Source organism: Haplochromis burtoni, unplaced genomic scaffold (assembly GCF_018398535.1).
Source record: "Haplochromis burtoni strain Fernald_Lab_line unplaced genomic scaffold, NCSU_Asbu1 Contig_602, whole genome shotgun sequence".
Classification (NCBI taxonomy): Eukaryota; Metazoa; Chordata; class Actinopteri; order Cichliformes; family Cichlidae; genus Haplochromis; species Haplochromis burtoni.
In genome coordinates this window covers 266,285-280,844 of record NW_024582963.1, presented here as the reverse complement: position 1 = coordinate 280,844, position 14,560 = coordinate 266,285, and the positions used below count along the sequence as shown (strand labels likewise).

General features: G+C 41.4%; 1 protein-coding gene across 1 annotated transcript in view; it reads left to right on the top strand.

Annotated features, from left to right (window-relative positions):
• The window catches only part of LOC102293073 (protein NLRC3-like), a 45,152-nt gene that overhangs the window by 14,715 nt on the left and 15,877 nt on the right, over positions 1-14,560 (top strand). The window contains exon 5 of the mRNA XM_042214711.1: positions 7,173-7,346. Coding sequence (XP_042070645.1) covers positions 7,173-7,346 — 174 coding nt within the window. The remainder of the gene's footprint in view (positions 1-7,172; positions 7,347-14,560) is intronic.

Here is a 14,560-nt window from a genome sequence, read left to right as displayed (position 1 = left end):
GGGTTAATTAATGAAATTGGGCGATAATTCCCACAATGCTGTGGGTCTTTCCCTTTTTTATGTAATAACGTGATCACTGCCGATCGCATACTAAATGGCAGTCTCCCTCTTTGAAACGCATCTTGATATACCGACAGTAGTCTTGGAGCTAATTCACCCACGAACACCTTATAAAAATCTGATTGAAATCCATTGTTGCCTGGAGATTTGCCCAATCTAAGACTGCCAATTGCCTGCTTAACTTCAATTAGTGTAATCTTACCTGCTAATACAGTTCTTTGGTCTTCAGACAGGCTGGGAATTTTAATAGAAGAAAAGAAATCTGTCAGCCTCTGTTCCTCCACCAATCCATTAGAGGTGTAAAGCTACTGATAGAATTTAGTAAAAGCATCATTAATTTCTTTTTTACTGGTGGTCAATTTATTATTATTACTAGGAACAAAAATAGATGGTATAAGGTTGCTAGATTTTATCTGCTTAACCCTGTGTGCCAACATTTTACCTGTTCTGTCCCCTTGTTCAAAATGCTTTTGATTTAGACAAAACATTGCATATTCCGCTTTTTTCTCCAGTATACTATTCATCTCAAATTTAAATTTAATTAATTTGTTCCATAAATCCCTCTCTAGGTGCAGCAGCTCCTTGATATCCTGTTCCAGCTTCATCAGCTTGTCCCTTTCAGCTTTTTTAATCAAGGAGCAATAGTGGATAAGGCGCCTCCTCAAGTAGGCCTTAAAAGCATCTCAGGTCATTCCAACATCGTCAATAGAACCCTCATTGTCCAACCAAAACTCCTTTATCATTTCCCTTATACATTCACAGTGACCCTTATTCTTCAATAATGAGTTATTCAAATGCCACCTAGGTGACGGTTTAATATTATCATCACCAGAAAGAACAAGGTCAATGGGAGCATGATCCGATACAGCAATATTACCAATAGTTTGACTCACCAGAGAACGAGACACCAAGAAATAGTCTATCCTGGAGTAGGTTGAGTGAGGATGCGAAAAAAAAAGTATAGTCTTTTTCTTCAGGATGAAGAAGTCTCCATATATCTACCAGGCTCAGTTCCTCTGACATCACGTCCACCGCAACATTTACTGGGTACTTACTTAGTCCAGTATGGGAGGATTTATCCAACAGTGCATCCCTGACCCGGTTAAAATCTCCCCCAATTACAATATTTGTATTACCTATAGTCCGCACAATGGTACAGACTTCATGAAAAAATTGTGGCTGAGGAGAATTGTGAGCATATATGCTGACCAATGTCATTTTCCGCCCCTGTAAACATGCATCCAAAGCCACCCATCTACCCGTCTGATCTGTATAATGCTTAAAAACCTGAAAATCCAAGTTTCTTGTGATCAATATGACCACCCCTCTTTTTCTAGCAGAAAATGCACTAAAATAGACATGCACCACCCAATCTCTTTTAAGCTTTAACGATTCCGCCTCATCGAGATGGGTCTCTTGAATCAGGGCTATGTCTGTCTTTTTCTGCTTCAAGTATGTGAGGATTTTCTTCCTTTTAATAACATTATGACAACCCGCTATATTCCACGACACTATTTTACATAACTCCATAACACCACGCGAGCCAAGTTATTGTACAGATTTATCCAGAAGAAAATCCCATTTACCCATATAACAAATCTTAAAGCCAGTTACATGAGACAACCCAGTGGTCCAAAAAATAGGTCTGTACAGGACAGTTGGCACCATACCATCAAAACGAACAGCAAAACAAAACACAGTTGAGAAAAAAGAAAAAGAGAAAAAAAAAAGAAGAAAGAGAGAAAAAAAATCATGAAATCGTCGGTCCGTAGCACTCAAAAATCCCATAATGGCGTCCCTCCTCACGCCCCCCCCCCCCAAAAAAAAAGAATCTCAGCAGAAAGGTCGAAAGGTGTAAAGAAACCCCCAATCCAGGAATAAACCACAGAAGTAAACTGACCCTTAGCTTAGAAATCCTCTTAATCTACATCACCCGAAATGTTAGCGAAGGGAATAGCTAATATTGCGCTGTTGCAGCAAACGTCGCACCTCGTCAAACTTCCGCCGTTTTTCTTGTACCTCCTGCGCATAATCCTGGAAAAAATGGACTCTCATGCCTTTCCAAATGATCTGCTTCTTTTTTCTGGCAGCTGGCTTTATCCCGTAGGAAGCGAACGATGATGTCTCGGTCTGGAATCCGCAGCTGGCATCGGAGGTGCTGGCCCCACCCGATGGATTCTGTCTATTTCGTAGTAATCTCCCATCTCAATGTCCAGAGCCTCAGACACAGATTCTTCACGCAGTCCTCAAGATTACGGCCTTCGGTTCCTTCTCTAATACCCAATATTCTAATATTCTGGCACCGTGAGAAACCCTCGAGCGCTGTTACTTTTTCCTGCAGCCGCTGGTTCTGTATCTTCAAGTTCTTACTTATTGAGCTAGCTTTAGCCTCTTCGTCCTCCAAATGAGAAATTCTTGTCTCTGTTTCCTCCACACTCGCACCTGTGTGCAACTCCAACCTATGCTGCCATCTTGGGCAGCATACCACGTGACTCCGTGGAGAAATTCCGGTTCTTTTGTATTCTTAACAGCCAAAAAGACACGGCTCAAAAGTGGTCTTTTTACTTTAAAAAATGATCTTTATTTAACATATCCTGGATATGGAGCCCCACACGAACACACAAGCTCAGGTCTCAAGCACAAACGGAAGCCTAGGTATTTATATACTTGCTCCCTAGTGTGCATCAAACAGCCTAGTTGGTTTCACGCTCTGCAAAAGCATGCAGTTTCCTGTCAGCACTTTTTGGCACAGAGTGTACTCAGAATTAGGCCTTTCTTATATAAAGCAATATAATCAGCATATAAACATTTAAGATGATAAATTTAAACCTCAACACCTGCAACCAGTCATGGTAGATGGTCTTCCTAATTTAATCTGGAGTATTTTACTGTTCTTCCTTCCCATTATCACCAGCGCTGCTTACAGTGGATTTTCTGATGGTCGGGCTTTCTTGCCAATATTGTAGGGTTTTAACCTTATGTAGTTAAACAACTTGAGATGACTATTGAGAGTTTACTAGAGTTTATTGATGATGTGACACAGGACAGAAGCAGCTGAATTAATTCTGAGGTGTTCAGAGACATACTGTTTGCTCAGATCCAGCTAAATGCAGTTAAACTGATTTGGGCAGTGTTTCATAATACAGCTGGACAATGACCCAAAACATACAGTTAAAGCAACCCAGGAGTTTATTAAAGGAGAGGAGTGGAATATTCTTGAATGGCCAAGTCACTTGCTTGATCCTAACCCAGTTGAGCATGTGTTTCACTTGTTGAGGACTAAACCAGACATAAGTATTTGAAATAAATATGGATTAATTTGAACTGTATCTACCAACATTATTTAAAGATGAGTGACCAGCAGTCCTATGTACCTGTGTCAGCACTAAGATAGTGTAACTAAATGTACCAGCTCTTTATCCATTTCAATGAAGAGGTATTAGTGTGACTGTACTGAGCAATTTAAAAATTTAACATTTTGGTCTTAGCTTAAATGTTATGTCAATTATGAATTGTTTTGCAAATTGACATTTGTTCACTTTAGCTTGGAATTTTTTTTTTTTTTTTTTCAGACTGACTGGCTGTTTCCTCTCGGAGAAAAGCGGTGAAGCAATCTCCTCAGTTCTCAGCTCCCAGTACTGTAAACTGAGAGAGCTGGACTTAAGTAACAACAACCTGCAAGATTTAGGAGTGAAGCTTCCAAATTGTAAACTGGAAATTCTGAGGTCAGATCAAGGACTATTTATTTTTCATCAAATAACATAACCGACCATGTAAAACCTTTTATTATTAGAGGGCAACTTCATGCATTTCAACAAGGACGGATCATTAGAAAGAATGAATATGAGTTATTGATGAACAGAATATAGATTGGTGTTTGGTGGTTAGAGTCCGATTGCCTGTCTCAGCTGAATGGAACCCCAGCTGTGAAAGGGATTAGAGCAGGACCCCTTGCAGCCTAAACGCTGGTGGTGGCTTGAATCAAGCTTGAGTAATGAGAGGTGGAGATGGGGATGAGGTGGGTTCCACAAATGCTTCTATGAGGGAGAATGACAAATGCACAGTGAGATTTGTATGTATGGGGCATGACTACTGATTGGCCTGGAGAAGGCCAGTAGAAAGTGAATGGAATAAACCAGTGATGATACAAAGAACTTGACATCATGGGAAAGTGGGAGTGATGAAACTTAGATTTAGCTGGCAGCACCTGAAAGCAGAGCGATGTGAGGCCATAGCTCTTCCTTATTGAATTCACACATATGCTTGATTTGTTCCAGTCCTGGAACATAATAGATATTCCCAGATCTAATAACAACTGTACCATCAATATACTTTGATTTCAGCTTTTCTGTGTGTGTGTGTGTGTGTGTGTGTGTGTGTGTGTGTGTGTGTGTGTGTGTGTGTGTGTGTTCTTTATTTCTAGACTAAGCAGCTGTTTCCTCTCAGAGAGAAGTGGTTACGCAATTTCCTCAGTTCTCAGCTCCCAGGCCTCACGACTGAGAGAGCTGGACCTGAGTAACAACAACATACAAGATTCAGGAGTGAAGCTTCTGTCTGCTGGACTGAAAAGTCCACATTGTAAACTGGCAACTCTGAGGTCAGATTAAGGATGCTTATTTATGTCAAATGAGATAATTAACCAATTAAACTTTTAGCTAATAAAGGTCAGTTACATGCATGTTATTGTAGTGTATCATTTCTCATGATTTGTAAATGACAGTGACTTCCTGATGTGTTTAAAATCAGACAATAGCAAATCCAACCAGTCCTTGAGGAACATTAAATATTGCCAGATATAGTCACTTCTAACTATACCATCAATGCATTTTAATTTCAGTGTTGTTGTTTTGTGTTTTTATTAATTTATTTTTTTGTCTTTGTGTTGATTATTTTTCAGACTGAGTGCCTGTAACCTCTCACAGAGAAGCTGTGAAGCTCTGTCCTCAGCTCTCAGCTCCCAATCCTCTAGCCTGAGAGAGCTGGACCTGAGTGAAAACGACATAGAGGATGCAGGAGTTAAGCTTCTGTCTGTTACACTGAACAGTACACATTGTATCCTGGAAACTCTGAGGTCAGGATTCAGTCTTTGTCACTCAGCATTATTTAGAATCTGTATTGCATTACTGAATATATGTCTGAAGGTTATAGTATTAACAGGGGCCTTTTATATACCTTTGGTTCGATTGTTTTAAATTACTGTCAGTAAAGTTTTTTTATAATACTGCAATAAATCCCAAAGTCCTTTTTGTTCATGTTATGTTCTCTAATACGGACATTAAAGATACAATTAAAAATACTGTTTCAACTCAAACGCCAGGAATCCAGAAACGAGGAACTAACACTGAAACTAGAAACACAGGAAGAGACTTACACAGATAAGTGGGTACGATGCAACAAAGGGCATCGGAAAATACAGGGCTTAAATATACAATGAAGTAATGAGGGAATGGGAACATGAAATAACACAAACATCAAACCAGGAACACAAGAAACAAGGAACACTAGGGAGGCACAGAGACAAAACCTAAAAGCTGGAAAATCACAGTGATCTAAAGATAAATTAAGGAACATGAAATACGAAAGACAAAACTATGAAAACCCAACAAAATCCCAGAACACTGAATAAACAAAACTTAAACGCAGAGTCATCTGACCCTGGTAGATGACAGTAGTAACAAGGACTGTGAAGAGAGACTATATCCTTTCAGAGAATATATTTCTCCCATATTATCTTGTTTTAATTCCTGTTGAATATCACCTAGGGAACATTTTACCCTGCGCGGGATATGTTTACCGGGGCCCCGCCCTGGAGTCAGGCCCGGAGAGGGTGTCCAAGGGTGAGCGTCTGGTGGTCAGGCTTCAGTCCATGTGGCTCGACAGGCACAGCCCGAAAAGGGGACATGGGCCCACCCTCCTGTAAGCCCACCACCTGTAGGGGGCGCCATAGGGGTCGGGTGCTTTGTGTGCCTGGCGGCAGCCAGGAGCAGAGGCCCTTGCGCACTGATCCCTGGCTACCAAAACAGGCTCTGGATGTTGTAGGGCTGTCCTGGCTGACATGCCTCTACAATGTTGCGTGGAGATCAGAAGCGCTACTCCTGGACTGGCAGACCGGGGTGGTGGTCCCAATTTTTAAGAAGGGGTACTGGAGGGTGTGTTCCAACTACAGGGGGATCACAGTCCTCAGCATCCCTGGGAAAATCTATGCCAGGGTGCTTGAAAGGAGAATTCGTCCATTAGTCGAACTTTGGATACAGGAGGAACAATGCGGTTTTCGTCCTGGTCGTGGAACACTGGACAAGCTCTTTATCCTCTCAAGGATACTTTAGGGTGCATGGGAGTTTCCCCAACGAGTCTACATGTGTTTTGTGGATGTGGAGAAGGCATTCAACCGTGTCCCTCGGGGTGTTCTGTGGGAGGTGCTGCAGGAGTATGGGGTGTCTGTTCCATTGCTACAGGCCATTCGATCTCTATACAACTATTGCAAAAGCTTGGTTTGCATAGCCGGCAATAAGTCAGACCTTTTCCCGGTGGGTGGTGGGCTTGGCCAGGGCTGCCGTTTGTCACCGATTCTCCTCATAACTTTTATAGACAGGATTTCTAGGCGCAGCCAAGTGGCGGAGGGCTATCACTTAGGTGACCTCAGAATCTCATCTCTGCTTTTCGCAGATGATGTGGTTCTGTTGGCTTCATTGGGTGATGGCCTCCAGCTTAAGATGCAGATAGCCACTGTGATATTCGCCAAATGATAAGTGTTTTCCACTGTTAGATTACCACAGATACAGGACTTGAAGAAGTCACTGGAAGAAACAACATTGCATTGTGTTTTTTTCAAAGGTTTACCCGCAAAGCCTCATGATTTAAAACTCCTGCAATACACACCGATGTGGCAGAATCTGCAGCTTTCACAATCCTCTTCTTCACACTGAAGCTGTTTCAGATGTTCTTTGTAATACTGTAGAGTCTACTGCTAAACTAGAAGAGGTCACAGTTTTTTTTCAGTTGCTGTTTTAAAATCCTAACTTGAATTGAATGGATGGAATGAATGAGGGTCCAGCAAAGAGAGACCTTAAGTGAAAATCTTTTTAGATTAATTTAAATTTTTGTCTGTACAGTCTGTCAGGCTGTCTGATCACAGAGGAAGGCTGTAGTTCTCTGGCTTCAGCTCTGAGCTCCAACCCCTCCCATCTGAGAGAGCTGGACCTGAGCTACAATCATCCAGGCTCCTCAGGAATTAACGTGCTGTTGGCTGGACTTAAGGATCCACACTGGAGACTGGACACTCTGAGGTATGGAGAGAATGTCTGATAAAGGAGGAAGAGCTGGAAACATATTATGTCCTTTAATCCCTGTTTATTTCATTTAGAGTTTGCAAGGAACACTGGGGGGTGGGGGGAGGGGGGTGTACTTATGCAAGATTTATTTTATTTATTTTTATTTATTTATAAGGAACCCCTTTAGCTTCCACAATAGTGGTTGCTAGTCTTCCTGGGGCCCAAGCCATCAAATACAATCTAATAAAACTAATAAAATGTTTGTTATGCATTCGATTGATACTGGTATAGAATCAACATCTCAACCGCCTTATTCAGAACTAACTGAAGTTTGTTAAGCTCTGTCTTATTAGCTGCTTGAACAATACTCCAAATGAGACAATACTAGTGCATTAATGACATCTTTCATGTCTTGATGCATCTCAACCATCCAGGAAATCAGTCAAGTAAATCTCCAAAAGTTGATTATGTTCATCTGGACGTAGCATTTTCAGTGGGAGAAACGTTTTGTCACTCATCCAAGTGACTTCTTCAGTCTCAGCTGACTGCAGGTTTCCCCAATATTATAAACAGTACATTTGCACAATGACTGAAAGTAGCACCACTGAAAGAACAAAAATGAAGGGACTGATCACACCCACAGAAACAGCCATTTGAAACAACAATACTACAGAAGTGGAAGCTGAGCAACTATGGATAAAAGTTTCGGCCTGTCTCAGAAATGCAAAGCCCCCAGCATCCAACATCGCCATGGAGGAAAGGAAGGCACTCACTTAACTTAGTAATTACAACAACATTATCATCCTTCCAGCAACACCCCCCCAATTTTTTGCACATGTCGAGGAGCGTGTCAGGTTACATTTCACTGTGTGTTATACTTGTATAACTATGCATGTGACAAATAAAGAACCTTGAACCTTGAACCTTGAACCAGATAAGGGTAGGTGCACAGTATTGCTAAACCAGAAAGACTATAATGAGAAAACTTTGTCACTGCTCAGTGACGAAAATATTTATGAGCCCATGAAACAAGACCCAGGAAGTGGTTACAGGAAGAGGGTGATAGACTATCTGAAGCAGTTAGAACAAGATAATGCTAATGACCGGACCTCATACTACAGGCTATACTCAGGCGAATCTACACCTAGTCGCTATGGTTTACTTAAGATACATAAACAGGGTGCACCTTTAAGAACTCCGAAACCTATAACACCTCTAAGTTTCTGGCTTTGATCCTCAACTCACTGGTAGGCAGCTTTGAACACCACATCCAAAACACCCTGGATTTTGTTGAGAAGGTGAGAGATGTCATTATGGAGGCAGATGAAACCATGGTCTCGTACAATGTTACATCTCTCTTCACTTGCATCCCACTCACGGACGCGTTGGAGGTAGTTCATAAGAGATTACAGGATGACCCCAAACTCAGCAACAGTACCACTCTCAGCATCAACCAAGTGTGTTTGCTTTTGGAACTGTGTCTTCATTCCACCTACTTCACATACAAGGGTCAATTTTACAGGCAGAAAGATGGGTGTGCCATGGGTTCTGCAGTTCCACCCATCGTGGCAAATTTGTACATGGAAGAAGTGGAATAGAAGGCTTTGTGATCCTACCATGGAACACCACCAAGTCATTGGCTCAGGTATGTGGATGACACCTGGGTGAAAATCAAATCTCAGGCCGTACCACATTTTACAGATCACATTAACTCGGTGGACCAACGCATCAAATTCACCAGGGAGGATATGAAAAGTGGCAGGTTAGCCTTCTTAGACTGTGAGATTTCCATCAGTAATGGGGGACATCTAAAAGCTGATGTGTACCGTAAACCTACGCATATGGATCAGTAATTAAGGTTCGACTCTCATCATCCACTGAAGCATAAACTGGGTGTCATCAAGATGCTACAACACAGAGCGAACACCATCCTCACATACACAGCGGCTAGGGAAGCAGAAGAACGTCACATATAGAAGGCCCTGAGTAAATGTCATTATTCCAGCTGGACATTTGTTAAAGCTGGGAAGACGCCAAAAGAAAGCTCCAGCCAATCCAGGAGAGAAGGACAACCGCTGCCTAAGTGAAAACATGTAGTGATCCCATATTTGTCAGGAGTATCAGAACAGTTGAGATGCTTTTAAACTCCAAAGCACGCTGCACCAAAAATTGGTACACCCCAAGGATCGCCCCCCCCACACACGCACACACACACACAGACAAAGTAACATAGTGCACGCTGTTAAGTGCCAGGAGGATTGCCAGGATTTATACATCGGGAAAACCAAATAACCTCTGGCGAAGTGGATGACACAACACAGAAGAGCTACTTTGTCAGGCCAGAACTCCATGATTCAAAGACTATCTCTGAATCATGGAGGGGGCCTAGGGGTACATCTTTTGCCATCTTACAATGATTGCAGTCATTCCCTAACTCTATGTGAATGGTGCTCATGGCCATTGATCAGTGGCCTTTTATCAGTGGGCCTTGATCAGTGGTTATTGATCAATGGTCATGAGAATTTGCCTAATTATGATGAAGGAACTGACCTCCCAGCCGATTGTTCCTTCAGTGGTGCTAGTTTCAGTCATTATGCAAATCTACTGTTTACAAGATTGGGGAAACCTGCAGTCAGCTGAAACTGAAGAAGTCCCTTGGATGAGTGACGAAACGTTTCTCCCACTGAAAACACTACGTCCAGATGAACATAATCAACTTTTGGACACATCTTTCATGATGACGATATAGAAAGACCATTTCGTAGCCATAGCTATGTCCTGTCCCATTTTCTTAATAACAAAGGCTATGTGCTGAGACCATGAAAGGTGGTGATTTATGGTAACACCAAGTAGTTTAACCTATGTGACCTGCTCTAATACTTATCCGGATATGGAAAGATTCAGTTGTGGACTGTTGACTAAACGTGTTTTACTTCCAATTAACATAGATTTAGATTTGGATACATTTAGAATCTTGTTGTTTTTACTTCAGTAAAACATTTTTAGCAAATCTTGTTGTAATACGCTGGTCAATTAACGCTTTAAAGCCGGTCGGAGCGGGTATACTAAATCCTTGTAGAACCGGAACCGCGTAAGCTAGCGCAATAATTTTTTTTGCATATGAAACCGGAGGAGTTGTACTTACATCTTATGCCATCAGCTTGTCCTAGGTCAGGTTTCCTTCCACATATAGCTTTGCAAATATTGCATAAAAAGTGCTTGCAGGAACAAAAACATAATATTCCAGAAACGCGCTTTGCCGATCCAATCAGCTGTTTGTAACAGTTCCCACATTGAAACAGACATCAGCGCGAACGATCGCATGTCCGCCAATACCTGCCCGAAACCGGAAGTGACGTCATTTTCGCGGAAAATGTAGTTTTTTTTACTTGCAGACCTTAAAAGCCTATACTGGTGTTTTTATAAGTCATGTTTGACTTCATGCTTTTCTGAATAGTTGCTGGGATGCTTAGAACTCAAATTGCACTGCTTAAGAGTTGTCACTGGCCGAATAAAACATGGTGGAATCATTGGCATACATTAAAAGATTAGATTTACCCAAGATACATAGCAGATCATTTGTGAAAACTGAATAGAGAAGTGGACCGAGGCAGCTGCTCTGGGGTAGACCACAGTTCATGTTGCAGCCCTCTGAGAAATGACCATTAGAATAAACCTTTTGCCTTCTTCCAGACAAAAAACTTTTCATCCAGCGCAGAGCATCTGATGAAAATCCACAACATTTTAGGTTATCAATTGAAAGATCACGATTTATTAAATCAAATGCAGCACTAAAGTCCAAGAATACCATCCCAACCATTTTCCCATCATCTAGATCTTTATACCAGTTATCTGTCAAATAAATGAGAGCTGAGCTGGTGGAATGACCAGGTTTGTAAGCATGTTGAAACTTAGTGAGTCAAACAGCTGTGACATTTGTAAGGTTACTGAAGTTGCACTAGCTGGTATATAATGATGTGCTATGTCACCGCTAGCAACACAGCTATGTTAGCATAACATAAACACAGTGAAGCTGGAGGATGAACGCTAACTTTTTTTCACTCGATAAAAGTTAACGTGAGGGTTCCCGATGGTTTGGGACAAATGCAAACTTCAGTCAGAGAGCAACTTAGATAATCCATCCACAATACAAGGTTAGTCATTAATATATTGCAACAACATGGGAATAGAGCAGCTGCGAGATAATTTGACATTAATGAATCAATGGTACAGAAGTGGAGGAAGCAAGAAGATTGAGTCAAGTAAAGTTTGACTTATCTGTTTTCAATTTCTCTTCAATTTTATTTATATAGTGCCAAATCACAACAACAGTCGCCTCAAGGCACTTTATATTGTAAGGTAGACCCTACAATAATACATACAGGGAAAAAAAACAACAATCATATGACCCCCTATGAGCAAGCACTTTGGCAACAGTGGGAAGGAAAAACTGCCTTTTAACAGGAAGAAACCTCCAGCAGAACCAGGCTCAGGGAGGGGCGGCCATCTGCTGCGACTGGTTGGGTTGAGAGAAGGAAGACGGGATGAAAAACATGCTGTGGAGGAGAGCCAGAGATTAATAATACATGTGATTGAGCAGAAAGGTCTATTAATGCTGAGTGAGACAATTGACTGAAAAGGAAATACTCAATGCATCATGGGAATACCTCAGCAGTTTACACCTATTACAGCATAACTAAGGGAGGATTCAGGGTCAGTTGATCCAACCCTAACTATACGCTTTTTTTTATTAAAAAAGGAAAGTTTTAAGCCTAATCTTAAAAGTAGAGATAGTGTCTGTCTCCCGAATCCAAACTGGAAGCTGTTTCCACAGAAGAGGGGCCTGAAATCTGAAGGCTCTCCCTCCCATTCTACTCTTAAATACTCTAGGAACAACAAGTAAGCCTGCAGTGCGAGAGCAAATCACAGACTCTGTAACATTTTCAGGAGCAGAAAAACTAGTCCAGCTGGATAATAAATATATTAATAAATTTGGCATGTTTGAATTAACTATGTGAGATCAAGAGTGGTGGTGGAGATGGACTACATTCACTGGAGCCTGACCGTAAAATGCTCCGAAAGGGTGATGATTTCAAAATGAATTCTAATGGCAGGTGAAAAATGCAGAGACAGGTGGGGAAGTGACAAAAATGAGCATTTAGTGGCCAAAACTCCAAAATCATAAAACTGTCAATAAAACAGAAATCCAATGCAGGCACAGGAAGAATGAAAAACAATAAGAGTTGCATGAATTCTCCAAATAGTAAGGAAAGGTGCTTCAATGCTTCTTTTATTGCCTCCTTTAGCAGGGGAGACACTGGAGCATCCTTTATGAAAGGAGCTAAAGACTGTCCTTTAATTGATAGCAACATGGCATTTGTAGGCTCTTAACCTGTAATGATTTATTAAGCAAGCGGGGAGGGGGAGGACAGAGATGAAGCACAAAGATAGTGAGAAATGAGCTGATTGGTTGGTGTGTATATTTGAGGATTGGTGGCTTTTTGAATTGTTACTGGAGGTTATAGGCTGGAAGTTTACATCAACTATGGGATGAAATCACTATCCCATTACTTGGAAAACAGAACTGAAAGCTGATAAACAAAGAGTGTGGAGAAATGGATGCCGCAAGTTTGACGTGGCTCAGTGGAGTATATTTAAGTCTAAAGTTAAGCAAGAGTTAGATGATGTTAGGATTTGGAATCGACTCGTACCTGTTGATCAATCAATCAATCTTTATTTATAAAGCACTTTTCATACAAAAAAAAAATGTAGCACAAAGTGCTTTACATGGTTAAAAGCACCCCAACCCACCCTCCAACTCACTCCCCACACTCTCATTAACATAAAATCTCTCCTCCCCTTCCCTCTTACACACACGCGCACACTTAAAGAGTAAAAATTGGGCTGGGTTCGCATGAGCCAAGTGAGGAAACACTATAACAGGGAGCCATCTGCACCGGGAGCCAGTCACAGACCGCAGCCTCCAGGCTGGGCACACAGCAGGAGGGAGGCAAAGAAGCCCCCCAGCCAGGCTGAGAGGACCCCAAGAGCCCCAGCAGCCACGGTCGATCACAGCCCCGGTGCAGAGAGCGCCCTCTGAGGAAACACTGGAGATATGACACAATAGGATATATACTGGGTAAAAACGAAAAAATAAATAAGAACGGGATACAATATAAATATAAATAGAGTAAGAAGATTAAAAAATGAATAAGAATAAAATCAATAAATATTAGGTAAAGCCTAAATTAATAATAGAATAAGAGGGTAGATTAAATAAGCATAAAATAAATAAACGTTAAATAAAAGCTAAATTAAAAAGGTGGGTCTTGAGCCTGTTCTTAAAAACATGTACGTTCTCTGCGGCCCTGAGGTCCTCCGGCAGGCTGTTCCACAGACGAGGACCATACCATTGAAAAGCTGCCTCTCCGTGAGTATGTGTCCTGACTTTAGGGACAATCAAAAGGCCAGTACCAGAGGACCTCAGGGTCCGCGAGGGTTCATATGGTAAAAGCAGATCTGAGAGATAAGGCCCAAGACCATTAAGACAATTAATTATTGCATTGCAGGGGCGATTCTAGGATCAGAGCTTTGGGGGTGCTGAGCACCCAGAGAGCTGCCCAGCCAGGCAAGATAAACTTTACACGTCACTATGAGACTTCTTCCCTGTCTCTGTCAGTCCCTGCATCCTTAAATGTCTCCAGTTGTCCTGAGTTCCCTCTGACTGTCTCCTTGGTGCATTTAAACCCCTGCATCCTCCCTGTCCTCGTCCTCTGTTGTCTTCGTCTCCATTATCAATCATCATAATTTTACCATCTCTGTGCAAGTCTGCAAATTTCTTGATTAAATCATAAGATTCTTAAATTCATCAAGTCTCTCTGTGCCTGACATCACTGTTTTGTACATTTTAACACAATTTAATCCCACATTTGTGAAAGAAAAGCAAAACACTTTTTTGAGTAAATCTTTACTGCAGATAGTAATTTTACTAATTTAATAATACTAATTTTGTGTTGTAAGATTTATGAGTTTCATGCTTCCAGTGGTACTTGGGAGAGCTTGACATTTTTATCAAGTAGTACACACTGTAAAAAGTTTGAGAAACACTGATAAGTGTATGTGTGATTAAGATTAAGGAACTGACCTCCCAGCCCATTGTTCCTTCAGTGGGCTGGTTTCAGTCATTATGCAAATGTACTGTTTATAAGATTGGGGAAACCTGCAGTCAG